This window comes from Lemur catta, chromosome 2 (assembly GCF_020740605.2).
Source record: "Lemur catta isolate mLemCat1 chromosome 2, mLemCat1.pri, whole genome shotgun sequence".
Taxonomy (NCBI): domain Eukaryota; kingdom Metazoa; phylum Chordata; class Mammalia; order Primates; family Lemuridae; genus Lemur; species Lemur catta.
In genome coordinates, this window is record NC_059129.1 from 140,246,186 (window position 1) to 140,272,278 (window position 26,093).

The window sequence follows — 26,093 nt, forward strand, 5'->3', positions numbered from 1 at the left end:
ACTCATTTTTTCCGTAACTATTCAGATAAGCTACTGAAGAGAATAAACTACACTACCATGGTTGATGGCTGGCAGCTACTTTTATGTGAAGAGGTTCAGGCTTTTACCATTGATGCCAGGTTGACTTATTAATATAAAACATCCAGTTATACATAGTTTCAAATGGCTCAAAATGGCACCCTGATGGGGCAAATTCATGTGGTCAGCTTTTTTTTAAAAAAAATTGTAAATATACTTCATTACATCTGGAAGTTACTTTTACTTGGAGTCAGGATGGTGCTATTTTAGAAAAATTATGCCTGCATTTATTTGGCCTTAAAAAAAAGAGCGCTGAGGCACTCAGTGAGATGTTTCCTTATGCCAGAGGATTGACTGTCACTCATCCCAGGAGGTGATCTCAGTTTGCATCTCTGAGGCCTGCTGCGTGGGCTGGAGTATTTCAGCACCTCAAGGAATTACCGTTAACACCAGAATCCATGAAGGAAATTACCGTTAACACCAGAATCCATGAAGGAAATGATATACTTTCCCCTTTCCTTGTTTACCCTGGGATGCAAACGCTGAACAGTGTATTCATTTTTGACCTGGCTAAAAGTAATAATGAGAAGAGATGAAACTGAACCGATAATGAGGCAAAGCAAGACTATGTTTCTAAAAATTAAATTGACAAGGGAAAAAAAACTGTAGGCCAGGAAACAATGGCAAGATAATCCCAAATTTTGGGGGATGTGGACCTGAAAATGATCCAATTTGAACAGGCCCAGAAGTAATTTGTCTTGGATCCAGGCATACTGACATTGGAATGACCTAAGGAAAAATCGTGTTTAATAGTGTTGCATGAAGTGGCCATCCTGCCCCTAACGGGTGGATAATTTGCAACTTCTCTCTTGTTGACATTCGTTGGCCTCATCAGAACATGCCTGAGTCACCACGTCGAGGAGCGTCTCTTGGGCCTCTGAATGGGGGCTGGGGGCTTCTTCAGTGGCCCACAGGAGGATGGGACAGACAACGCGAGGTTGTCACTGTCCTCTGCCGGTGAAGTTTATTTTGGCAACATCACATTCATGATGTTATTCAAAGTGGGCTCAAAAAAAAAAAAAAAAAAAAAAGACTGGTAGAATAATCATCTTGGCGTTTATATACTTTCTACCTCACTTTCCCCTTCACTGCACCGTGGAATGATGATTCCAATAGAGCACCTTAAGCCTCAGAAAGAATTTGATTGATCAGTTCAACTTTTTAGAAGTGGAGGCAGTTTTATGAAGTATAAAATACATAGTCTTTGGAGCCAGAGGGCTTGAAGTTCAAGTTCTGTTTTTGCTGTCATTCACCATCTGTGTGTCTCCAGGCACGTTGTAAATCCTCTCAGAATCTTGCTGTCCCTGCCTGAGAAGTGTGGGTATTATAAGCCTGACGAACCTCGAGGGTTTGTTGTGAGGATTAACTCGAACAATATATACATAAAAGTGGCTGCTACACATAAGGCGTCCAATAAATCGAGGTTATTTCTTCCTGTCTCCCACCCCACCCCCTTTGAAGAGTGCAGTGAGTTTAGCGAGTTCTATGTAATTGATGTGGGCTTTGGGTCAAAAAAGGGGAAGGAATTCCTTTGAATTTTTTGCCTCCAGATTTTATCAACCACAGTGAGATGTTCTCCTTTTTATAGTTGCATCTGTATCCTCCAAGCAGAGGAATAATGTAATTGATACCATCACACCTTCTCAAAAAGACCTCTGTTTAAACTACCCAGATAACAGAGGCAAAAAAATGCCATGTTATGCTTAAATCACTCATCTTTCTTGACCATGTGTTACTTATGCTCATAATATCAGTTCAGTCATTATAGGAATTTTAATAGAAGTTCTAAGTAGGGTTTCCTGGAAGATATCCAAAAATCACATCTAAAATTCTCTAAGTTGTATCTAAAGCATAATCCTGTAGCCCTGATAAATCTAGTGGTTATTAAGCCCAACCTGTCTGTGAAGAGAGCTTTCTGACCATTGGCATGTTATTTCCAAACTTCCTATGCGAATCGAGCAATCTGATAAGTACAGATTTATCTCCTGAGTCGATGAGAGGGGGTGGGAGGTTAGAAGGAAGTAGAAAAGCACAGGGAACTCTCATCGATGGAGTTGGCCTACTTGGGAAAATAACCCTCCTTCTAGAACATTCCAGAGCAAGATTGAGGGAGTGGAGGGAATGAAGGTTGATGAACAGAAGAGTTCACATGCGAGGGGATTTTTGCCACCATCGTGAGCACCAAGCTTCACTCTCCCCACTCTCCTGGTTGCCCTCTGAGAAGACCCTGCCCTGGTCACCCAGGGCGGGCAGGCTGGTGGGGCGGGGCGGAGGGCGGAGGGCGGAGAGTGCTGGGCAACGCAGAGGGACTGTTTGCTTTTGAGCGGGAAGGCATGTGGATTGCCCTTTTCTGAGCCCAGAGGAGAGAAAGTATGAGTTCCATTCCAGTGTTCTGGTGATTTTCCTTCTGCAAAAGCCAAGGAGGCTGGGCCTTGATTGCTCCTGGGGGTGAACTGTGACCCTGGGGCCGCGCCTGGGCAGCGGCTGGTGGGGAAACAGTGGGTGATGCCTCCCCTCTTTCCCCACTAGACGAATTCTCAGGCTTGGAGACAGACACGGCAACGCCCACGGAAGAGGCCTACGTTGTATATGATGAAGGTATGAACTGGGTTTTAAAACACTAGACACTTTCCTTCCTGATCAGAGGATCTTGTTTTAATCACTAAGTGGATGATGTTGGTGGCAGCTCCTTTCAGAACTCTGCACGGCTTGGGGAAGGGCAGGTGCATATGTGATTAACGAGAAACAGCAAACACACCCCGGAGAAGTCCCGGGCGCTCCTTGTTCTCTCCCTCCCGACCCTCCGCGGCTCCAGAGATGCTCGAGCTGCCTCTCCGGAGGCCTCCTCCTTCATTGATAAAACTGCTTGGTTTGTCCAACGTCCCAGCTTCCTCACTTGGCTCTTCTCTTTCTCCTTCGTTTTCTCTCCTTTTCTAATTACATAAAAAATATGGTGCTGTAGATGTGTTGATTTCTTACTGTAGAATCTTTGCAAGGGTAAATTTATAAGATTAAGAATACAAAATGCCTTGGACAGCATGGAACAGTCACTCAGTGAATGGTAACTCATGTTGTTATTACACTTGAGACCCTGTGATCCTTTTGTATGCTTTAGAAGTCACCTGTGCAGTTGACAGAGTTCACGTAGGAATCTCGTCCCCACCTGGTGCTGGCCTTTGACACCTGGGCTCAGGATTCTCACCTGTGTGCTTCCCCTTTTCTGCTACTGTTCGTAGCTCCAACTGTCTGAAATCACAACTGTGTGAATAATGCCACCTTTGGCGCTTTATTTATTCACAATAAAGCTTGATGCAGTGGTTTAATCCAATGTTTTCAAACAAAAACTGACTTAAAAACAGCAGATGTCAGAAAGCAAAGGAATATTTCTTAGCACGTTTGAAAATACTAACCACCTTTCTTATTGTCTTTGAACAGTTTGAAAGGAGGGCAGAGTTTCATTTTCTTTTTCAAATGTTAGAGGATTAGTTCTTTTAGCAGGATTAATCCCACCTGCCTCCCCAGAAAAAAAAACATACACAGAAGATAGCTTTTAAGAAAAAATTCAAGTTTGTTTTCTGATGTGATCTTTTGTGGCTCTAAAAGGGGAGAATGATGCAGGTAGAGAATGGCCTTGAGCCAGTACCACGAGCTGAACTGATGGATTTGAAGATTCTCTCCATCTCTGATTATAAAATTTCATTTTTCTGATCACGTGTGTTTCTTCTTTCCCTTTCTCTCTTTTGTCTGCAGCCACTTTGCTGTGAGGACTGAAATGGGAAGAAATAGTATTTTAGTGGAAACAAACTATGTCTAGGCATAGCTTTTATTTTAGGCCGTCTGTGTGTGTTTCAGTCTACAGCTGAATCTTAAGATGGCATCACATGACTGTAAATGATGCCCCTTTTCTGGTAGGGCCCAATGACAGAGCCTTCATCTCATTTCAGATTATGAATCTGAGACCTCAAGGCCACCAGCCACCACGAAGCCTTCGACCACCGCTGCCACGGCTACACCAAAGGTTGTCCCAGAAGAAGGCACCATCAGTTCCTTTCCTGAAGAAGAATTTGATCTGGCTGGAAAGAAACGATTTGTTGGTAAGTATAACTTCCTTAATCGGAGAAACATGAGTTTTTAACTTTTGCTCTTTGAAGAAGAGCATAACTAATCTCTTGGCCTGGCCGAGGCAGTGCATTTTGAGTTTTCCCAGAGTAAAATTTCCATTTGGGGTAATTTAGTGAGTCAGTCCTGTTGAGATGCATATTAACTTGCTTTCTGCAGAAGTCAGAAGCGGGGGAGGATGCAGGAGGACTTTTGGTATCCAACAGAGAACAGTTTGGAGAGGCTGCCTTGTGTAGACTAAGAGTAAGAAACACAAGTCCTCAGGACCAGGGGACGTGAGTGTTTTTATTGCAGCTAGCTTTTCTAAGACAAGACTTACCACTAGGCCTGATCTGCTATTGTTGACTAAATTCTTCCTGAAAGGTTAGCAGGTTACAGAATTGAGCCAATAGCGCTTGCAGTATTACAGAGCCAAAGCTGTTTTTCTTTAGTTCTTGCCTATAATTTTCATTAGCCTCAAGGATTTGGGCTTTAGAGAGTCATCTTACTCTTCTTCACAGTAATTAAAACAATTTCAATAGGAATTTCTCTGTAACTGAACTGTGTTTCATCCTCTTTGCAAATCTTCTTTTCCCACGCCCTTAACGAACTTCATTAAGACAGTTGGATTAATATGTTACTAAGTGGAGACAAGCAACAGCTTAAACCAATATCGCACTTTCTGTTTCCAAAACAAATGTTCTGTCATGAGCAGAGAGCAGCTCTTGCCAGCCGAGATGTAGTGATTGAGTGTCTGAACCACGCGGACTTGAGGAACAAGAGTATTAATTTGAGGTAGCATTCCTGAGGCAAGTGCTAATGCTGGCCACGGCGTGCAGCTGCCTGGCTGCATTCTCCAAACGCTGACTTCTCCCTCTGCAGTTCAGTGGCAGGAATCGAAACGCCTTCCATGCTGTTATTGACTGTTCGCAGAACTCCTCTGCACCCTGCAAGGCTTGCTGTTGTCTGGCTGTTTTCCTGTGTCTGTCACTCTGTAAAGCGTCATCGCCTTCTCCCCCACACTTCCAGATAAGATCCATGGACAAGTCCTAATAGCCTAATTTCAGACTAATTACTGGAAAATGAAGAAGCTAAGAATTGCATTCAGTGCCAACAGCCAGCTAGGAATGAGAACCTAGCACTGAAAGATGCAGTGGAATCTTCACAAATTACTAGACATTGGTACTTGAGAGTCTGGAATGTCAGAAGCCCCAGCTCCATTTCCTTGACGTTTCTAACTTCTTAAATGGTGGGCTGTGAGAAAGAGCTGAGGGCTAGCAGTAGAGAGTCTCCGGTTTGACCCTTACTTAGTGGACACACCCAGCGCTGTTAGGCAGGCGGTAACATGGGGACATCCGTCTGTATCCTTCCGCATTCCCAGGATCTTGTATCCACTGAAATAATGTGTGTAGAAAAGGCTTCAACCTGTCCACAAATGCAAGTAGCTGTTAATACACTGAGAAGCAATGTGGTAGAAAGCTGTCCAGGCCTGGCCTTATGCACAGCTACTCCAGATGGTTGTGGGGGGTTATGAAACTCTAAGGAAGGCCACCCAGGGCTGAGGTTAGAGGCTGTACATCTTGACCAGTATATATATTTTTTCTGGTTCCAAGAAAGTTGAGGGAATGAACTGTATTAAGAGAATGCTAGTGAAGTGTAGGGTGGGCCTGACTCACACTTTTCCAAATGTTTGAGCACAGAAAGCTATATTACATTGAATTATAGTTTGGGGATCTTTCAGAATCACTTTGAGGACGTAGTCATCGATGTTGGTTATCAGTAGGATCTTTTGAAACCACCAGATTGAAAGATATAAACACACGGATCCATTAAGGAGAGCTAGGGATGTGCTTTTGAGCTTGGCATTGGGGCTGGGGGCTCTGGAGCCTCTGTCTGGTGGGGAGAGACGGAATGGTGGGTCTCACTCTGTGGAGCAGATGCTGTAGGCCTTCAGCAGTGCAATTGGGTATCTCTGTTCCTTTCTAGCTCCTTATGTGACGTACCTAAATAAAGACCCGTCAGCCCCATGTTCTCTGACCGATGCGCTGGATCACTTCCAAGTGGACAGCCTGGATGAAATCATCCCGAATGACCTGAGGAAGAGTGACCTGCCTCCTCAGAATTCCCCCCGCAACATCACTGTGGTCGCTGTGGAAGGCTGCCACTCGTTTGTCATTGTGGACTGGGACAAAGCCACCCAGGGAGATGTGGTAACAGGTATGTCCTAGGCAAAGGGTAAGAGTTGCCATGATCTGTAGGTGGGAAATACAGACCATAAGGGATCGATGGATGAGTAGATGGATGCATGTATGGACGGATGGGGGAGTGGGATGGATGGATGAGTGGATGGATGAATGCATGGACAGATGGGGAGTGGTATAGATAGATAAGTGGATAGATGCATGCATGGATAGATGGTGGTGGGATGGATGGATGAGTGGATGGATGCATGCATGGATGGAGGGGTGGGATGGATGGATGAGTGGATGGATGCATGCATGGACAGATGGGGTAGGATGGATGGATGAGTGGATGGATGCATGCATGGTAGGATGGTGGTGAGTTGGATGGATGAGTGCAGCTGTCTTCTTTCAACAGGATAAAATGTAGGCAACAATGGAAGCATTGTGGGGTAGTGTACCGAGCATTGGATGAAAGTCAGAAGTCCTGAATCCTAGTCCCAGACTGATTTGCTTGACCTTGAGCTAGTTACTTCATCTTCCTGGGCCTTGGTTTCCCCATGTGAAAAATATCATCACATCTCTAACATTCTATAATCTTGCAAATGGCCAGGGAGTCCAGGCAGCCACTTGTAAGACCAGGTCCTGCAGCGAGGGTGATGACAGAGCTCCTGCTGTGCTGCCCTGCGTCAGAGTCATCCCTGCCATCGTGCCTCTGCATCTTTCCATGCCTGCTGGGTGCTTCCAAACCAGGCTGGGTGCTTCTCAATTTCTTATGTGGGAACTGAATGTGATGGAACAATTCCCAAGGATCTTCAGCCCTGCTAGGTCTTGGCCTTTGAGATGTTTGTGACTTCATGTGACTCTGCCAAGGGTATATTTGAGGATAAATCTTGAAATAAGTTTTTATAGAAAGAGAATCAATATTTTCTTTGAATAATCTTCCTTTGCAAATGATTCCTCCTGGGCCCATGAGCTGTATAAGAGGAAGGAATATGTGTGTGGCATGTTGTATGTGTCTCAGGCTGGGGATGGTGGCAACACAGGTTGGAGTTTGACATTAGCTGTCGCTATTATGCTAGTGTAGTTCATATAATTCAACATTTCTAGTGCTTTTGTTTTATTTCCCCAAAATTATCTCTTAAAATGAGAAAAAATGTCCAAGTATATCCAAAGCATAACTTCTGTTGTGGAATTTGCACAGCATCCCAAAGCCAGGAAAGGACACAGGGAAAGGATGCTGCTGGGTATGGTGCCAGGGGAGGCTGAAAGGCCCGGGGGTGCAGGGGATGTGCAGTGTTGGGGAGTTTGAGCCTCTGGTGCTGATCACTCCAGGGTGTGTGCTACATGGGCTGCTGAGACCAATTTCTGTGAAGTCCAGTATGTTCCTAATACAATGCAAATAAATCAATGGAAGGAGGAAAGCTTGTAGTCAAAACAGCCAGAAAACCCTTTTATTTATTGACTCTGCCTTTTTGAATGGCAATTTTTAAAAGCAAGCAGGCATTGAGAAAAAACAATTGAAAATCTTATTTTAAGCTATTTAGCTTTTGATCTCTTGCATAACAGATATTACTTAACATAAATATATTGCTGTGCCCTGAGCCAAGGGGCTTCGAAGAAACATTGGCTGCAGGACCAGAGCGCTGGCCACATTAAACGTGTCTCCAGGGCTCTTGCAACGAAAACAGAGCCTTCAAGGAACTCGTAACACATGCCTCTGAGACACAACTCAGACACGACTTCTGTGTTATCCTGCAGAGGTCGGGCTTCGGAAGCACCCATGCTCTTGCTCCCCGGGCCACCGGCCATGCATTCCAGGCTGTCCGAAGCTTCCTAGAGACCTCAGTGTCCTCTCATCCTTCTCATACCCTACACCTAATCTGAACGAAAGCTCAGTGCTCTACTCTTGCGTACTCACGACACTGCAGAACAGTGTGAGTGAGGTGTCTACAGGCATTTGGGCCCTCCCAACATAACACCGCCAACGCCTGTCCAGCTGCCTGCCATGGAACCTGTCAGCACGTGACGCCGGCCCTGCCGTGTGGAGGAAAAGCTGCAGGTCCCACAAGGCTAGGAGGGAAAATAGCAGGAGCTCTTCCTCCTGCAGTAAATCAGGCACCAGCTCTTCCACCTGCAGAACAACGAAGCCAGGTGGATACATAGTTACACTCTAAGCCTAAACAGAACATCTGTCATCGGGACCCCCTGCAGGGCACCTGGACTCTGGTAGCTGTGTGAGATGCAGCTGAGTTTCCCTTGCCATTCTCCCCTTCGCAAAGGTCAAGTCAGTGTGTAACCAGGTGGTATCCAGACAATGTGAAACCGCCGGGTTCCTGCGTGCAACCTTCCCAAGCCACCCTGAAGGAACGAAGCGATCAGTTCATTAGGAGTGATTCTGTGGGGAGTCACCAATGTGATGACCTCCTGGCTTTTCAGTTAGTTTTGGGGACTGGTTTTGATGGGAACCACAGAGAAGTCTGGAGTTACACTGTGTCCAGCAAGTATTAATACACTAGCAAAACCCCGAAGCCCTCAGAACCCAGACACAAGGACACACCCTGCACGGGAAGCACAGGGTTCTGACGGAAGCCGGAGTCAGAGTCTGAGCCATGCCAGCTGCAGCAAAGCCGGGTGTTGTGGCACAGCTGTGATCTTCCATCGGCCTCTGGTGCGCTGCGGTGAGATGCAGCACCAGCCCGGGCATGTGTGGCTCAACTTCACTGTCGCCACAGCAGGAGGGAACCTGTGGAAGGAGCAGCAACACTTCACAAGTTCTCATGAAATATTTGCTGAAAAACAAAAGAATGAACCTCCTCCATGGAAAGGTGCCGAAAGGCTCCAAGGCCCAGTTTTCTGGCTTCTGGCTCCCCCTTGCCCACCTGTTAGCTGTGTGACCCTAATGAGGGATCACAGGCTGCTGAATCACGTTTACCTCCCGGACGCATTGGAGGCTGTGGATCTTCCCTCCCCGTGGCCTTGCGTGATCCAGTTCTCTCAAGCTGTCCATGCCTGTGCGGGCTTACCCTCTTTCATCCTGACATTGCATGGTGGAGTTTCTCAAGGCTTGGTCCTAGGTCTTCCTTTCTTCTTGCCCTGTCTTCTCTCCCCACAGAGTCTCACCCATGTACGTGGTTTTAATTCTTCCTGGAGATGAGTCATTGATTTATATATAAGTCAAGGTGAGACCCTCCTCTCCTCTCCTCACGCAGTAAAATCAGATGCAAACAGGGAAATCACTTGACGTCATCACTGGGATGTCTCCAAAGCATCTCAGACTCAGCGCGTAAAAAGTCAAACCCATGGTCCTTGGATCCTCAAGGCTGGTCTTCATCTGCGTTTCCTGTTGCAGGGAATGGTCTCGCTTTCCCCATGTTGTGCAAGCCTGAAGCTTTGGAGTCTTCTTCAAATCTCCTTCTTTTATCTCACCTCCATATTCAGTGCATCAGTGTTACCTCCCCGATTTCTCTAGACCCCATTCATTTCTCTCCAGTGACGACCATGTTAATCTGGCAGTTGCCATCTCTCTCCTGGCCACGGCGAGAGCTGTCTGACTAGACTGTCCCCCTCCACGCCCACGCTCCACAGCCAGTCCATTCTCTCTCTGTGCAGGAGAGGTGCACTGAAGATGCACACCTGACCGTGTCACCCCTGTAATGTCTTTCCCTTTCTTTTATAATGAAAAACAAAAGCCTAGCATGTCCTAAAGGGGTTTCCTAGTTTTTCTGTTCTGTGCTGCTTCATCCTTAGCTCCTGCCTGTCCCTAGCCCTGCCACTCCCAGGCCCCAGCCATATGCCTCCTCCTGGCTCCTCCCTCCTTCACATCTCGCCCAGGGATTCCCTGTACCTGGGGCCCTTCCCGCCTCCTACCACACCTTAACTGCTTCTCATCCTTCAGAGATCAGCTCCATTTTCAGGACCTCAGGGACGCTCTTCATGTCCTCCATGGGGTCAGCTCTCCCTACGCACCCTCCTGAAGCACCATGGACTGGCCCTGCAGAGCGCCGATGCCACCATGTGCTCTGTCTGTGCACCCTGCTGCTCCAGGAGTTCACGGTCACTATTTTATCCCCATGCCTAGTGCAGTGTCTGGCAAACAGTAGTCACATAATAAATACTTGCTGGATGAATCAATGAATGTGAACCCAGACAAGATATTTAACCCATCTCTAAGACTCAGTGTCCTCACATGTCAGAATGGGGATAGCAGTGCCTGCACACTAGGATCGTGAGAATTAATCCAAATAAAACTGAAGCGTAAGTGCTTAGCATAAGGTTTGGCACATGCAAATGTTTTCTTCCTCTGTGTACACATGAGAGACCTAGCATAAAGGATGTGCTGAGCTGTGGTATGAACTTCACTTTGTCTCCTGGGGCAGCGGTAAAGGCTGGGCAGGTGTCAGGGCTTAGGGCCACCTGCTGAGGTCTGACACCAGCAGATGAGACAGCAGGTTGGATGATGGAAAGAAGCCCTGTCTGACAGCTGTCACTAGAGAAGGCAAGGGCAGGCCCAGGAACTCAAAAAGGAGTGATAAAAGGACAGCCTTCACCAATGGGCGAAGGGTCACTGGGAGTCTGGGGTCTTTCAGCCACACACACATGCATAGGATTCACTCCCAACACTCCTGGTTTCCTGTGCAGGACAGTTGTATATTGTCTCTACCCAGAAAATCTTAAATATGTGTGTGGAGGTCACTCTTTTTTTCTTCTGCTTTTTTTTCTCTGAGCAGTGAAGACTAGATGTGCTCTAGTTCTGAGGAGATGGGGGAGGCCAGGGAATGAGGGGTGCAGAGAAGGAAGAGAAGTAGTGAGCTAGCAAGTTGTCAGGAACTGCTTTTATTCATTGTCCCCATCTGGATTCACCAGGAGGTGCCATTGTTATGTTCTACCCTGTCCCGAGGGGCTCACTGTGCCTCAGTTCCTCCCACAGAGTCAGTCTCGGCTTCGCCTCACTGTGCCTTCTCACCGGGTTACAGCTTCTCTGTGACTCGGGGCCTCAGTGCTCACTGGGTTCCTCCCTGTTTCCGTGTTCAGGGTACCTGGTTTACAGTGCGTCCTATGAAGACTTCATCAGAAACAAGTGGTCCACTCAAGCTTCATCCGTGACTCATTTGCCCATTGAGAACCTGAAGCCAAACACAAGGTATGATGTGTCAGTCTTGTAGAAACAAAAGATGAGACCATGTGCATGGTCATAGATATCCTTTGGTTGAAAACGAAAGGGTTAATCAAAACGTTTTTATGATTTCTTTGAATTTTCTGCTTAGTTCTCACAGAATGTCAATGAATGCTTACCATATGTCATGTCGTTTTCTTAGGAGAAATTACTGTATGTATTGTAATTGTTAGGTGTTTGTGTTTATATTTTATTCCCAATTTTCCTAAGCACTACCTGCCATTGGGGAAAGAAAATTGTTCTGTGTGTTGAAAGAGAATTGGTCCATTTTCAGTCACCCATGTGGTGGCATTAGGCAATGCAACTTCATATGTGACATTCATGGAGCAGCAATTACTAAGCATTTTAGTTAACTGGTACTCAAACTCTATGATGTAGAAGCTCACACCATTCCAGAAGGATGCTTTGCACACACAGATAAAGATCACAAACATGCCTTCCTCAGCAGGAGCGGCTGCCTGGCTAGAGCACCATGCTGGAAGCCAGTTTACAGCCCTCAGTGCAAAGCAGGCAAAACTGGCTGCCAGGGGTACAGAGAGAGTGATGTCCATCCCTCTTTTGTCCTCTCTGGTGTTGATGGTCGTGGCCATCAGAAAGCTGCTCCGGAGGGTAAACGTGGTGGTCAGGCAGTGGTGCACCGGTAAACTGGTTTTCTGGAAAACAAGTCCCTGGTTGGTAGCGTTTTCTGATTGCTGTGGTGTAAATACTCCCACCCTGGCCAATTTCAAGCCACCGTGGGCTGGCAGAGTTCCTGTGTTTGGCGATGGCTCTCCAGCGTGTGGGAGTGGCTCTAGCACACGCCACAGTGCCCAGCCACCATGTGTGCCGAGCAGAGGGCACAAACTGACGATGGCACCCAGTCCTCTGGTTTCCTACACGGGCAAGGGACAGAGAAGGCTGGACCAAAATTCGCTCATGAAATGCAAGTGTGGGAAAGGGGGTAGAATCCGGACGCTAGCCATGGGCGTGGGGAGACTGCTAAACGAGCTGAGGACATGCTGGTTGGGCTGTCTTGCACTGAGCTTTCATAAACCATGATGCATTTCAGGATCTGGCAAATAAATAGCAGGTAGTAAAACAGAAAACTGAGAAAGTACTCTTCTTTATTTTGCCCTAATAGTAATAGAAAATTGATTAACTAGAGAAAAAAATAACAAAATTAGAGAAAATGGGGTTTACATCCATTGGCTTTATTGTGTGCAGAGGAACAATTTGTAGCACAGCCGCAGCGTCAAAGAGCTGAATCCCTTTGGGAGCTTTGGCCCCAGAGCTACTTGCTGTGGAGCTTGAACCCAGCCTCCTGACTCCCCCAGCCCAGCGCTCCTCCACGAGCCTTGCTGCCGGGCTGAAGTTGCATTTTGAGTCACGTCGGGGCATGATTGTGTAGGATGGTGCAGTATTCCTTCCTGCAACAGGTATTCAGTCAGTGCTTGCTGTGGGTGTACTCAGTGCCAGGTGCCCGTGCCAGGCTGGGGCAGGGTGGGTGGAGTACACACCGCCCCATCCTGGAGGGGCTTATGGTCTGGTAGAGGAGAGAGATTCTTTTTATAAATGCCCATGGGTCAGTGTGGTGAGGGAGGAGCACTAGGGCTTGGGGAGCACACAGCAGGGGGATTTATTTCCTTCTGAGCATGGGGCAGAGAAGGCCAGCAGGTGGCTTCTCGGGGGAAGTAAGGTCTGAACAATCAGAAGCAGGTAATTTGGAGAAAAGGTGGGTGCCGTGGGGCCAAATCGCTGCAGGCAGAGAGGATGCCCCAGAGAAGGGCGTGTTCTGGGAAGCAAAGGAGGCCAGTTTGGAGTGAGGGGCGACCAGACAAACCAGTGCCAGAGTCCTCTGGGTCCCTGGTCACATCCCAGCCACTATGCCAGCTTCTGCCCATGAGGTCTGCCGCTGCTCCTGCAAACATTTCCTCAAACCCACTGCACGGCTGCTAAGTTTCCACACTGAGGAAAATGAGAATGTGATGTGAGGACGCTCATTTTTTTCCAGCATCGCTGGACTGCGGTGGACTCACTTTGGCATCTGCGTCCTCATGCTCATTACGGCCCTGGGAACGGGCATTATCTGCATATCCACCAGCCTGAGCCCCACGTCAGTCTTTGGAGTCTGCGTATTTTGAATCCATACTTAAAGTACACAGATTTGTCACTATTGAAGCTTTTCAAAAGAAGGTGCCAAAAGCTCATATAGGAAGGCAAGGCAGCAAGGCGAGATTGCTTCTGTTACTTGGAGACTATTCGGAGTAGTAAGCAACATATTTTAGTCCACAGAAAAAGCTTAATGTGGTTTTTGAAAATGGGGATTTTACTTTTTTCATAATTTCATGTTGTTTTTCAGCTCAGTAAATTTCCTTGACACAGTAAGTGAAGTTCAAATGGAAATATGTCTTGGGCATTGGCACATGTGGGTTTCTGGAGGACTAGCATCACTGTCTCAGTAGGGAAGGTGGGGTTGGAGAATTCCTGGGTGTCAGTGGTAAAGCAAAATTGATACCAACATGTGCATGTGAATAGGCTCCCTCAGCCTATCTGGCGTCCCCTTTGCCACTTCCCCAGTTGCACAGCAGTGCTTCCCTCTGCAGAGCTCGGGACGCGGTGAGGATGGTCCCCGCGGTGGCTTGAGAACTCTCTAGCAGAAATGTCCACTGCAGCCCCTGGATTTGTGTCCTTCCTTAGGTTTTGATTTCCTTTTTTAAAAGAAAGTATCTGTGAAGTTTGACCGAGCTCACCGATGTATGCCAAACCCACTGCTTGAACTGCCTGCGGAGTTTTGCCTTAAATAACTCCACAACCACTGAATAAAAGTATGCATAACTGGGAAAACACGAACTGCTGAGTGAATTGAGATTTGGAAACTCATATGTTCTTAATTGTGCATATGTTTTTTTAAAAAATTGAAATTTAAAAAAGAATACTTGTAAATGAAATGTGAATGAGGTAAGAAGACTAATTTTAACCAGTGGCTTTTCTTTGCTTTCTGTTTAATCATACCCAATGTAAAAAAGCTCTGTGTACTGCGAGGCCAGAGGCGGCCTTGGCCATCTCAGCAGCCCAGAAGGTTCCGTGCTAGGCTCACTGGTGCAGCAGGCATAACCCTTTGTTCTCTACACATAAATAATTCACCTTTTTAAAATTTAATGCATTTTAATTAGTGCGTATAATCTGTGTGCCTGACTTAAACAAACAATTCTGTAGCATTTGATTGTGACATTCTTGCTGGCCCAAAGCCAGAAGAAAAGGCTCCTTATGAAATCTAAAATGACAGAGCCACCACCGCCAGGATTCTTATGCCCCTTTACCTGTGAGTAGCTAAGTACTAAGAGAGCACATAAAACATCTGGAATCCCGGAGGAGGAAAACACAAAGATTAGGAATAAATGCCGTGGATCACACTGTGGTGTTGGTCTCCAGTGTTTTTCTAACCACTACTCCTTGTCTTTTAGCTGTAAAAGTGCAAAGTGAGATGCGTGGAGACTCAGTTCTCCTTCTAGACGAGCTAGCTGACTCAGACAGTGTGCTTTCTAGCACATTCTCTGTTCCAAGGCAGAGTTCAGCTCTACAGCAAAGCCTTTCTCTCCAGGCGTTTTCCTGTTCCCTTTCCTGGACTTGTTTTTCTTTCCTTGAGGCACAGAAGCTCAAAACTCAGTGACTTTTAGGGCGGCCCATTCCTAGCTGCAGAGCCAACCATAGCACTTCTCATGCGCCCGAGTCGTCATTGTTGTGCTAGTTCTGCTGCGGAGGCCAACCTCTGGCCCGGTTCGCCTCTCTGCCAACGACGGGTTGCATCATTGCTGGATGGAACATTCTCCTTTTGCACGTGGACTCTAGTGATAAGAAACAGGTTACAATTTGAATTCTCCTCGGTAGTGTTTTGCTGCTTCAACTTCTCCCTCTGGAGCTGTCGAGCTCCAGCTGGGACCTGAGTCTTAGGCTGCGACAAGAGCAGGGTCAAACAGGACGTCTCATTGAGGGGAGCCGAGGAGAGCCCACGCTGAGCAGGGTGGTCCCGGTGCTCTGCGGGGCACACGGTCTCCCGCCCACTTGTGCAGTACGCCCCTCTGTTCCCGCCAGGCATGCAGCTATGCCGCGGTAATTGTATTATTTAGAAATGTTATTAAAAATCGAGAAGGTTCAGAAAAACACAAAGAACCATTATTGGTGTACGCATTTGTAAAAATTAGGACTCAAAACCTGCCAGTAGTTTCAGAATCTGTTTCATTACACAGAAACCAAATAAATTTCTCTTTCAAAAGATCTTTTCTTCCAATTCCAGGTATTATTTTAAAGTTCAAGCCAAGAATCCTCACGGTTACGGACCTGTCAGCCCTTCAGTGTCATTTGTCACGGAGTCAGGTACAAGTGACTCACATTCTTACTTGTTTGCTTGCTTCTTAAAAATTAAATTAAAAATCTAGAATAATAACTGCAATAGAGTAAACATTAAAGAAATAAAATCCTTACTTTTCTATTTAATAAGCTCAGATTGGATATCTCTTTCCAAAATAAACATTATTTTCTTTGCGCTGGATTAAAACTTGGATAATAAAAGTAGTCTTCACTAGCTCTCTGAGGAACAGGAAAGTCAAATTCCAATGAAAGGAAAAAATCTAGTCTTTAACCATGTAGGAAAGATAAGGTCAACTCTATCTGTACAAAATTTAGTTGCAGAGTTAAAAAAAAATTTTTTTTTATTGCAAACAGCTGAAGAGCATGTAGTCGTGCAGTCTGAGAGACAGCTGCTTCTCCACTGAGCCAAGTCTCTGAGATGCCTCCTCTACTAGGAAGCAGAGATGTCTTTACTTAATATTGAGAGTTTAATGAAAATATCATTTATTCATAAGCAATGTCACTCAGAGCATGTCCTTGCGTTTTGGGGTGCTGGTGAGCGAAGCTCCCTGACCCTTCCATGAAATGTTTCTATGGCCCATGGCTGAGGCAGAGCTGCCCCACTGTGACAATTCTTGGGTTAAAACTTTTCTGTAGAGGAAGCCAAATTGGGTTTAGACCAACCCAGCCATGCCGGCTCTGCACCCAGATGCCTCTTGCTTCCATTTGGTTAGATGACTTCCTAGATGTAGCCTGATCCCAGAAAATTTGTCACTGGAAGATATTTTTAAGTATAATGATTTAAAATATGCTGAATCAAAATATGTGGGAGAAAAAACTCTTTCATGGGAATATGCTTTATACCGGAAATTCAGGTAAAGGACCTCAAAAGCATTTTTACCCATTTTATTTAAGAACTGTGTTTCTTGTTAGTAGTTAAGAAAGATAAAGAGAAAACCATTGTCGGTGGTTAATTTGCTAAATTAAGGAATGCGTCTGTGTTTATGGCTGCATTTCCTATTGCAGGGAGATCTACACAGTAGACCTTTTGAAGCTATCAGAATTGTCATGATAAAGGTCCATGGAAAAAAAATAATTCAAACCTAAAAAGCTATCAATAATAAACCCAGGTCTGAAACCTGAGAGTAGAGAGGGATTTATTACATGTAATTTCTGGGACTGCGATCTAAACTTTTGGGAAGACAGCTGTCTTCTCCCTTTTCCCAAAGAAAGCTCCCAGCTCATCCCTTATGGTCTCCAAGGGGTGGGTGATGAAAATTCAAGGCCCCACCTAGCCTCTGATAAGGATGTCTGGGTGAGGCCCAGGTAACTCACTGCCAGTGAGCTCCCGGGAGACTCGGTCGTCCTGGTTCAATCAGTTTATTCAACTCTCTCCTTCATTGTGTGCCACCTTGCTGAAAGAGGTTAGGGGAGCAACAGGAATTATCAAGTAACTGAACTGTGACATTTGCCGCACATAATCTAAAAATTAATCTGTGAAGTGACTGTAAGTGTGTAACGTAAGCTGTGCCACGAGGTCAGGTTTTTGTTGTTTGTGCTGTTTTACCTTGTTCCCCTCCACCCGGCCGTGGAGTATTTGGGATTGACCTTGAGAAGTTCAGAGCAGGAGAGCAAAGCAAGCACTTGACACTGACAGCTGCAGCATGTCTCTGTGTTTTGTGGCTGACAGATAATGTCAAAGTGAATGGTCTGTGCACAGGGCGACCCACAGCTTCTAGGTAAATAACAAGGCAATATAACTAGAAAAGAGTATTTCTGAAAAGGAAATGCTTAGAAAACAAAAATTAAGGAAAAACTTTGGCATCTATCAAATAAACTTTATTTTTTTTCTTTATTCCAGTTTGGTTAGCTCTTGAAATTACAACACACATTTCAACAGTTGTATGGTTGTGAAATGAGATGCTAAATCAGTTATTTCTTTTTCATTCTACAGACAATCCTCTGCTTGTTGTAAGGCCACCTGGTAAGTGTCTCTTCTCAATAATTTTGACATTCTGGTAATTAAGTTGAATATTGAATATGAGATTGCTATGATTACTCACAAGTAGAAATCCTGGACCATTTTTGCATTTTCATGATTTTCTGACAACTTCTATGGTTTCCTTGCACTTTTCATCCTGATCTATGGAAGAGAATGACTTGGGAATTTTTTAATAGGGCCATAGTAGTTAATGCCTATGAAAATCCATTATAGCGTAGCCAATATATATGAAATAGATACTTTGTTTACATAACCCCTTTGAATGTTTTAAATAACTGAAAAGATAGCAAAATGCATCAAGTGTACAACAACGTTTTGCTTTGTTTTTCATACAAAGTGAGAAAGCCCTGTTGCTTAAGTGCAAGACAGGTCTTAGGAGTGGCAGGACGGGAGTCTGTGCTGAGGGCCCTGAGGGTAGGAGAGCACACACCAGATCAGCTCTGCCAGGACAGCTTATTTTCCTTAAGGCTTAAAGGGCTTTTGTTGACTCTGGGAATCCCTTCTTGAAATGCAGATACCTTAAATATGTTCAGGTAAAGGGAACCTCCCCCCAGGTATACTTTAGTACTAAAAAGACAGAGAAAGAAAGAGGGTGGGAAAACTCTGCTTAGAATACCCTGCAAGGAGGGGAAGGCCCAGTGAGTAAGTCCAGTTTCCTGGTACTTTGTGCAAAAATGAACACACGGAACGTCATACCTTAGCGCTGTGTTCTGTGTTGTCAAGGCGGTGAGCCCATCTGGATCCCGTTTGCTTTCAAACATGACCCCGGCTACACGGACTGCCACGGCCGGCAGTATGTGAAGCGGACGTGGTATCGAAAGTTTGTGGGAGTCGTTCTTTGTAACTCACTGAGATATAAGATCTACCTCAGTGACAACCTGAAAGGTAGGTCTTTGAGGCTGGGTGGTGTGGAAGGCACGGAAACTTTTTATTTTATCAGGTACTGAGGTGACCCAGCAGGTGCATCAGAATGCGTTTGAGGCCTGGATCTATCACTGTGGCTCACTCTGCCTCAACTACAGACCAGCTTCACGGGCTCTACTTTGGGGAGACTAATTTTTGCATTGGCACCTAAAAATATGTTTTTAAAAATCCACTATGTCTTAGGAATAAGGTCCCCAATTCTGTTAGAAATGTAAAGGCCTGCTTTCTTTACCATTAATTCAATAATAATAGGTATGAGTACTGTAAGCTGGAAGAATTGAGGAAAAGTCCCCTGCTACAGCCACAACTTTACAGAGAAAAAGTGTCGGTGGTGAAACGTGTCAGCAGCACTGTTGGCTCTGTGTCCAAAGAAGAACCACATTGTTTGCATCATGGTGTGGGCTTAAAACAGAGAATAACATGAGTAACTTGAACCAGTAACACTTCGAAATGCCATGTCTATCCAGCTGGCTATGCCAACTTGTTTTTTATTCAAAACTGCACAACTTTTTATTTTGAATGTATACATTTTTAATACTTACCCTCAGCTTGTCTGTATTTTATCACTGATTGGTGTTTTCAATTTTTAAGTTATTTTTTCTTGCTAGGAGTGATCATTTAAAGACAGTGTCCTCCCATCCCCCACCCTGGCGGTTTCTGTGTGCGTGCCTTTCCCAACAACCACAGTCTGTTTATCTCTCTGCCTTTTCCTTTCTCTTCCACCACCGCTCTTTTCCTCACCTGCTTCAGAATTCCTAGGAGAGGCTGCATAGCCACTCGAGTGACCCAGGGGTGGGAGACGCAGCTTCGCCCTACTGTGCAGCTGGGGTTCAGCACCACGGACAGCGCCTCACCCCACGGACACACCCTCCTAGCTATATGTGAAAATAGGTTCTTCTCTTTCTATAGACCCTCCTGCCTTTCATAGCTATTGTGTAATATAGTCTCTGACTCCTGTTGTTTTCTCTATTCTTTTCTTAAAACTAAGGAGTAGAAAGATCTACCATTTGTAGGCTGAAACTGCCTATGATATTAATTCTGTGGTTTCCACTTAGTGAACATTAAGTATTTAGCATACATGATCCTGCTAAATTCTTACAACCTTTATGAAATTGGTGACATTATCACCATTTTTCAGACATGGAAAGTATGGCATACGCAGTTTCTGTATCCAATTCAAATGATCTCCAAAGCTTGTGCAAACTCCTAAGCCAGCTGTGGCATTCTTTGACTGTGACTGACTCACTGTATTCCTTTATTCAGATACATTCTACAGCATTGGAGACAGCTGGGGAAGGGGTGAAGACCACTGCCAATTTGTGGATTCACACCTTGATGGAAGAACAGGGCCTCAGTCCTATGTAGAAGCCCTGCCTACCATTCAAGGTAACACAAACAAGTGTCTGGTGTATTACACTGGGGGGTGAAAGAGGAGGGTAAACATAAGGAGGAAATTCACTGTCACAGTACTGGCTCTGCACAGTAGAGTGGGGTGTTCAGTACACGGGCTGCAGAGTGGCAGGCAGCCATTTATTTGCCAAAGAGTGAGAGCGGTGGTTGGGTTTCCAGAAACATTTTGAGGAGGTTGGAGCAGCCCTTCTACATAAATGGAAAAATGGTCAGAAATAGTACAGGATTCTTTCCTTTGAGATATTGCCTAGAAAGAGCTGAAAGTCTACCACAGATTCCAGGGATTAAGGATGGAGGATTGAGGTCCGGGCAGGTTGGAGGTCCGAGGCTCTGTGAGAGCTGGGTGAGCTCTTATTCAACGTTGTTGCCCAACCTGGGGCCTGCCCCGTGTGAGTGCTCACTAGGAGTTGGCTAAAATCGTCTTCTTTCTTGCAGAGAGAGAGACAGGGCGCTAACGATCACTCTTTCCTGCCTGTGTTACACATGCGTGGGGACTGGATTATCCCACAGATCTTCTTGGGATAAACTTCACAGGCTTAGTGACCCCACATAAAAATGATTCAGTTTATTTGGAGGTCACACTTTGTCGTAAGAGCAACTTAGCAGAGGTCTCCTGCCTGAAGGCTTGCACAGATGAGAATTTTCCCATTGATTCCCGAGCCTCTGATGTCTTTTCTTCTCCTCCCTTTCCTGTGACCCGCCCAGGTTACTACCGCCAGTATCGCCAGGAGCCCGTCAGCTTTGGCCACATTGGCTTTGGAACCCCCTACTACTATGTGGGCTGGTACGAGTGTGGGGTCTCCATTCCGGGAAAGTGGTAACCACAGGACTGTCGCTCTGCAAGCTGGCCCTGCCCAGCCCCATCGGCTAACTTGCACTGGGGGCTGTGAGCAGAAGTCAGATGGCGCCCCCAGCCCCGCTGCGGCTGCCCGGCTGTCAAGAAGGCCACAGGGTGGACACTGGACATTCTGGTCATCTTCAGTCTGGAACTCAGTCCCATTTCTTGGCCTAGACTACAAAGAGAATTCAGTTTTGCTGTTAACTTCTCTTCTCCGCATTGTTTGTTTATAGTAAGCACGTCCCAGAGACATCAGAAACCAGCAGCTGATTCAGTGTGATTTCCAGACTTTTTAGGCACAAAATTTGGACACTTTTGTATTTTCAGGAACAGCATAAGCACACTGTGCTTGCTTTATGGAATGCTACATGCTTTCTGTTTTTCTCATTTTGGACTCCTCCAAAACTAGGTGAATTTAAGCTTCAGGTCTCTTTTGTTTGCAATAGAACTGAATTACTAAGAACATTGCCAAAGAAAATATATCCCACTTGAGATTTATTCTATGGACCTACCCACTGCTAGATTAAATGTATCAAATCTTATTTGTAAATTCTCAATTTTGATATATATATATATGTATATATGCATATACATATCCACACTTGTCTGCAAGAATATTGATTAAAATTGCTAAATTTGTACTTGTTCACTAGATAAATGTGTGTGGGACTTCTTGGATGAAGGTACCGTTTCTTAACATCTTGTAGAAGTGTCCGAGGACATGGGCTCTGCACACAGCCACGGCGGGGAGGTGTGCATCTTCCTGCGGACGCGGCTGGGCTCTGGATGCCGGAGAGGCTGAGTGACGGGACTAGCTCTGGCCCCACCACGCACGGCTGCTGTCGGAGTGCCACCCACCTCAGGGGCAATCCTCCCAGAATCATGTGGCATATGTATTTTTTACCACTGTGGGGGCTTATCCAGTATGAATTAGTCTTTTAGATCACAAATAATTTAAAAGTCCTGTTTTTAAAAATTCTTTTTTTCTTTCCTTCAATATCTACTCCTTGCAATAGAAGCATCCTGCATCTCTTGACTGCAGCATGAGAGGGTTTATTTAAAGACACTTTTTCCTGACTGTTCTCAGAGCATGGTGTCCTTTCCACGTGCCCAGTGCATCCACATCCCTCGGCAACGCTGTGTGGCAAAGGGCTCGTCTTCTTCCCTAAAGCCGTCAGCGGGAGAGAAGCGGGGTGGGAATGGGTAGGAGGCGACCGCTTTTCTGGGGCCTCGAGCCTTACCCCTCTGGACACCATTGCACTGCAGGGTGCAGCCCAGGCTCGCGGAGGGGATTATTTTCAGCACTAAGTTGAGGTGAAACCTGGTGTGTCTGGTGGGTTTGCAGGTCAAACGCACAAGGAGACAAGTAGCTTTGCAGGGCCTTTCTGATGGGGCTGTGATGTCTATTTTCTTCAAATTTCACAATCTCCTTTCCACAGTAAACAGCAGTAAAGAAAGTGTAGGCATTATGACAGCCTGGGAAAGCACTGGCATTCCTTAGGGAGATAGATCATGTGTTACCGACATTTTAGTTTGCAAAATAGGGTAGGAGTCTTGAAGTCGCTTTGGGGGCTCTTATCCATGAGAGGAGGATTTGGGGAGGAGACACTCTGTTTTTCACACTGACCAACGTTCAAAAGTGCTTCACGGTGCCAAGCCAAGGATAAGATCTTCAACTATGACTGAATTTCCTAACAGCACATAACTTGCTTCCCTTATCTCTTCTCCTCCCAAATTTCTTTCTGGTTGTCATCGCCCACCAGCCTGCTGCTGGGGAGCAGAGAAAGATACTGGAACAAGCCGCACTGGCAGATGGCTTGCTTCCTGCAGATGTTTCCTGGGGCGGACATAATTCATCAGCGTGTGCCGGAGAAGAGCCATTCACTCTGGTCTACAAGCCTGTCTTGGCCATGGGGCCCCTTTGGAAGAGACGAGCATTAGGCTCCACTCAGTGCTGCAAGCGGCCTCGCCTTTGCAAACCACGCTTCTCATGCAAGAAAGGGCTTGGTCCCGCCCCTCAGAGGGGTTTGTGCTCACTGCACAGAAATTGGAAGAATTCACTGCCATTCACTCATGCCATGACTTTTGAGCCCTGCCTGAAATTTTGAGGCTGTATTTGATGACAGAAATTTGAACTTTTATCAAAAATAAATGTTTGCGATTTTAGATGGAAATTACCATAATCCCCAAATGACAACAGCTGCCAAAACAAAAACAATGCATCTAAGCCTAGGAAGTATTATTATCAATATTCGGCCCAATTTAGGTTGCATAATAATTCAAATGAGTCTACAGTGTTTGCATCAATCTTCCAGAACTGTGTAAATTCTGGAAGCCATGTTTTAGGAAGGCTGTTGTCAGGGAGATTCCAAGGAGGCGGCATTCAAAATAGTAAAGAGTCCGGAAACTGTTTCCTATCAATGTAGGATGAACTTGTTGGGAATGTTTACCTGAAAAGGGAAAACTTAGTCTACTTAAAAAGCCTATGAGGAATAAGAGAGTTTGTCAACTCTTGAGGTCAGAAGTAGTTACAAGTGGGAAAACAGGAGAAGAAAGTTCGGTTCAATATGACAAATAATTTTAGAAGAAGCCAACTATCGAGTGAGTGTCACTGGAAAATGGTGAGATACCCATCCCTGAAAACCTGTGAATATAACTGGAAATGTCTAGATTTACAGCTGCAGGCCCCTAGCCTGTCTGTATGGCCTATGAGCGCAGCATGGTTTCTGCCTATTTAAAAGTTGTAAACAAAGCAAACAAAAACCCAATAGCTTTAGATAGGGACCGTGTGTGGTTCACAAGTCCTAAAATATTTATTATCTGATCCTTTAAGAAAAAATGTTTGTGCACCCATAGATTAGAGTTTTCTTGAGGTTTAAAGCAGCTTTAAACAAAGTCCTAATTTAAAAACTAGCACAAACTACTTAATAGATGTTTATTCCCTTTTCTCTTACTGAAATTATGGTTATTTTCTGACCATCATTCCCCAGTGCCTAAAATCTGAGCTCTGAATTTAGTGGTTGGACCCCGGGTTGCCAAGCTTCCCGCCCGGCCAGCCCCTGCCTGTGGTGTGGCCTTGGAAAGTGCAACGCTCTTCAGGGGGCTTCCTGCATATTTAATATCACAATTTGGTTAGAACATATTTTCCAGCTTTTACCTGATGAGCTTTGACTTATTTTTCCTCCTTTGATCTATACGTGCTGCATGTCTTGGTCGGTTCAGGAGGGTGAGGAATTTGAGAACGTGAGGAGTGAAGCTAGAATGGGTTTGCCTGTCTCCGCATGGAAAATGGTTCCTAGTCGTTTGGGTAATTACAAAGCAATTCCACCAACAGAATCAGCCCGTGGTGCTGTAACATCTCACGTGTTGTGGGTGCCTTAAAATCGTCTCTATATGATGTAACCACTTTGCAACTGGAGTGAAGAAGTGAGATTAAAAAGGTCAATATCTTCCCCACCATCCCCACATCCCAGCCTTCAGACTAGGCTGGGCCCAGTAAGGTTGTGTGAAAACACAGTCACCCGCGGGCGTGGTGAGTAAGGGGAGGTCTCCGCGCCAGGCCAGAGCTCGCAGTCTGGGACCGGAGCTGTTGGGACCGGGAGGTGCCCTCGGCTCTCGGGCTGCTCTCGCCTCCCGTCTCATGCACTTTCCTCGCTCGTTCTCCGTGTGCTTTGCTCTGCTCTCCTCCCTGAGACTGGCTTTCTCTGGACACACGGGGCCCACATGGCCACCAGCCCCTAGGCTACCCTCAGAGCTGCCTCGTGCGACTGTGTGGTGTCCAGCTACCGCCATGCACAGCTACCCTGCCTGCGGGACCTTGTGGCTTGGCTTCTCTCAGCCAACCGTCCACGCCCTCAGGGTCCAGCCCCAAAGTCCTGGGATGAGGCTCTGGCGGGGCATGTCGGGGCAGGTGTCTCCACCCTGGTGCAGGTGGCTGCTCCTTTGTGGGGGGCGAGGCCACCTGGTCTAAGCTACCTGCCTAGGCCTGCCCGGGGCACAGGGGCTGTCCACGTGTGGAAGGGGATGAGCGACAACTCCAGGACAAATGTGCAGAAAAAAGAGAAATAAAATGACAGGAAAATGAGTCATCTAATTAGGTGACTGATAATTTTAAAATGACTTCACTTAGAATATATTGAGAGTTCTGTGTTTCTTCAATAAAATCCTCTGTCTTCTGTGCTCTGGTCTTTCTAACTGCCGCTGGAGTAGCTTCCGTTCTTAAACTAAAAGAAGTTTGAGAACCATTCCCCATATTGATGAAATGCAATTACGGGCTAGCTTCACTCTACCACATCTATATTTTCAAAAAAATGAGTTCATTTCTTTTGTTGTCTGAGATACTCCCAAGGGAAAATTCTTAACTTTGAACAGAAGATAATCAGATACACAAAGGCATTCTGCAGCTGTCTTTTATCAGACCAACATGAAATGAATAACCAGTATTAGAATAGTCTTCTGGAAAAGGACACACGGGATTAGCCAGAGACAGCAAATTCTCAAAAGCACCGGCCAGTAATGGGTCCTGGGCACTCACGGTGGAGCAGGGGGACTGTTTTGGGCGTAGCCTGGGGACAGCCTTGCTGGGCCCTGGGGTGCCAGTTCCATAGGGCAAAATCCTGAGTCCCTCCCACAGCCCCCAAGGCCCTGCAAGATCTGGTCATGACCCCCCCATGCCCACTCGCACTGACGGCCCGGCCACCGCATCAGTCTGAGGCTTGTCCCCTGTCAGGAGTCTAACTCGCAGAAGCCTGGCCTCGGCTTCTGATGTTTGGACGTCCCTCGGCTGGGACACGTCTGGTCAAAAGCTGGACGTCCGGCACCCCACCGGCAGGAAGGGGGCCTCTCTGAGCTCTGCCCACCTGGAGATACCAGAGGGTCTTTCTTGTACTACCAGAGCCCCCCGGCTAGTGGCACAGCTGCCGTTGCTGCCCTACCCCGTCCTCTCAGTTTCACTGGGGCTGTGCAGGTGGTCACTCTCCTAGAGCAGGGGCTCTGCAGAGGGAGAGGTGACGAGCCTCTGCCTGACATAGCGTCTGTGATCTCAGGGCTCCGGGCTCGGCT

At 46.2% G+C, this 26,093-nt stretch overlaps 1 protein-coding gene across 1 annotated transcript in view; it reads left to right on the top strand.

Moving 5' to 3' along the window:
* FNDC1 (fibronectin type III domain containing 1) overlaps positions 1 to 21,686 on the top strand; it is a 62,002-nt gene extending 40,316 nt beyond the window's left edge. Inside the window, exons 14-22 of the mRNA XM_045542326.1 lie at positions 2,608 to 2,676; positions 4,023 to 4,172; positions 6,163 to 6,393; positions 11,391 to 11,499; positions 15,806 to 15,885; positions 17,813 to 17,842; positions 18,584 to 18,745; positions 20,048 to 20,170; positions 20,900 to 21,686. Of these exons, the coding sequence (XP_045398282.1) occupies positions 2,608 to 2,676; positions 4,023 to 4,172; positions 6,163 to 6,393; positions 11,391 to 11,499; positions 15,806 to 15,885; positions 17,813 to 17,842; positions 18,584 to 18,745; positions 20,048 to 20,170; positions 20,900 to 21,015 (1,070 nt within the window). The 3' untranslated portion in view covers positions 21,016 to 21,686. The remainder of the gene's footprint in view (positions 1 to 2,607; positions 2,677 to 4,022; positions 4,173 to 6,162; positions 6,394 to 11,390; positions 11,500 to 15,805; positions 15,886 to 17,812; positions 17,843 to 18,583; positions 18,746 to 20,047; positions 20,171 to 20,899) is intronic.
* Positions 21,687 to 26,093: the final 4,407 nt, after the last annotated feature.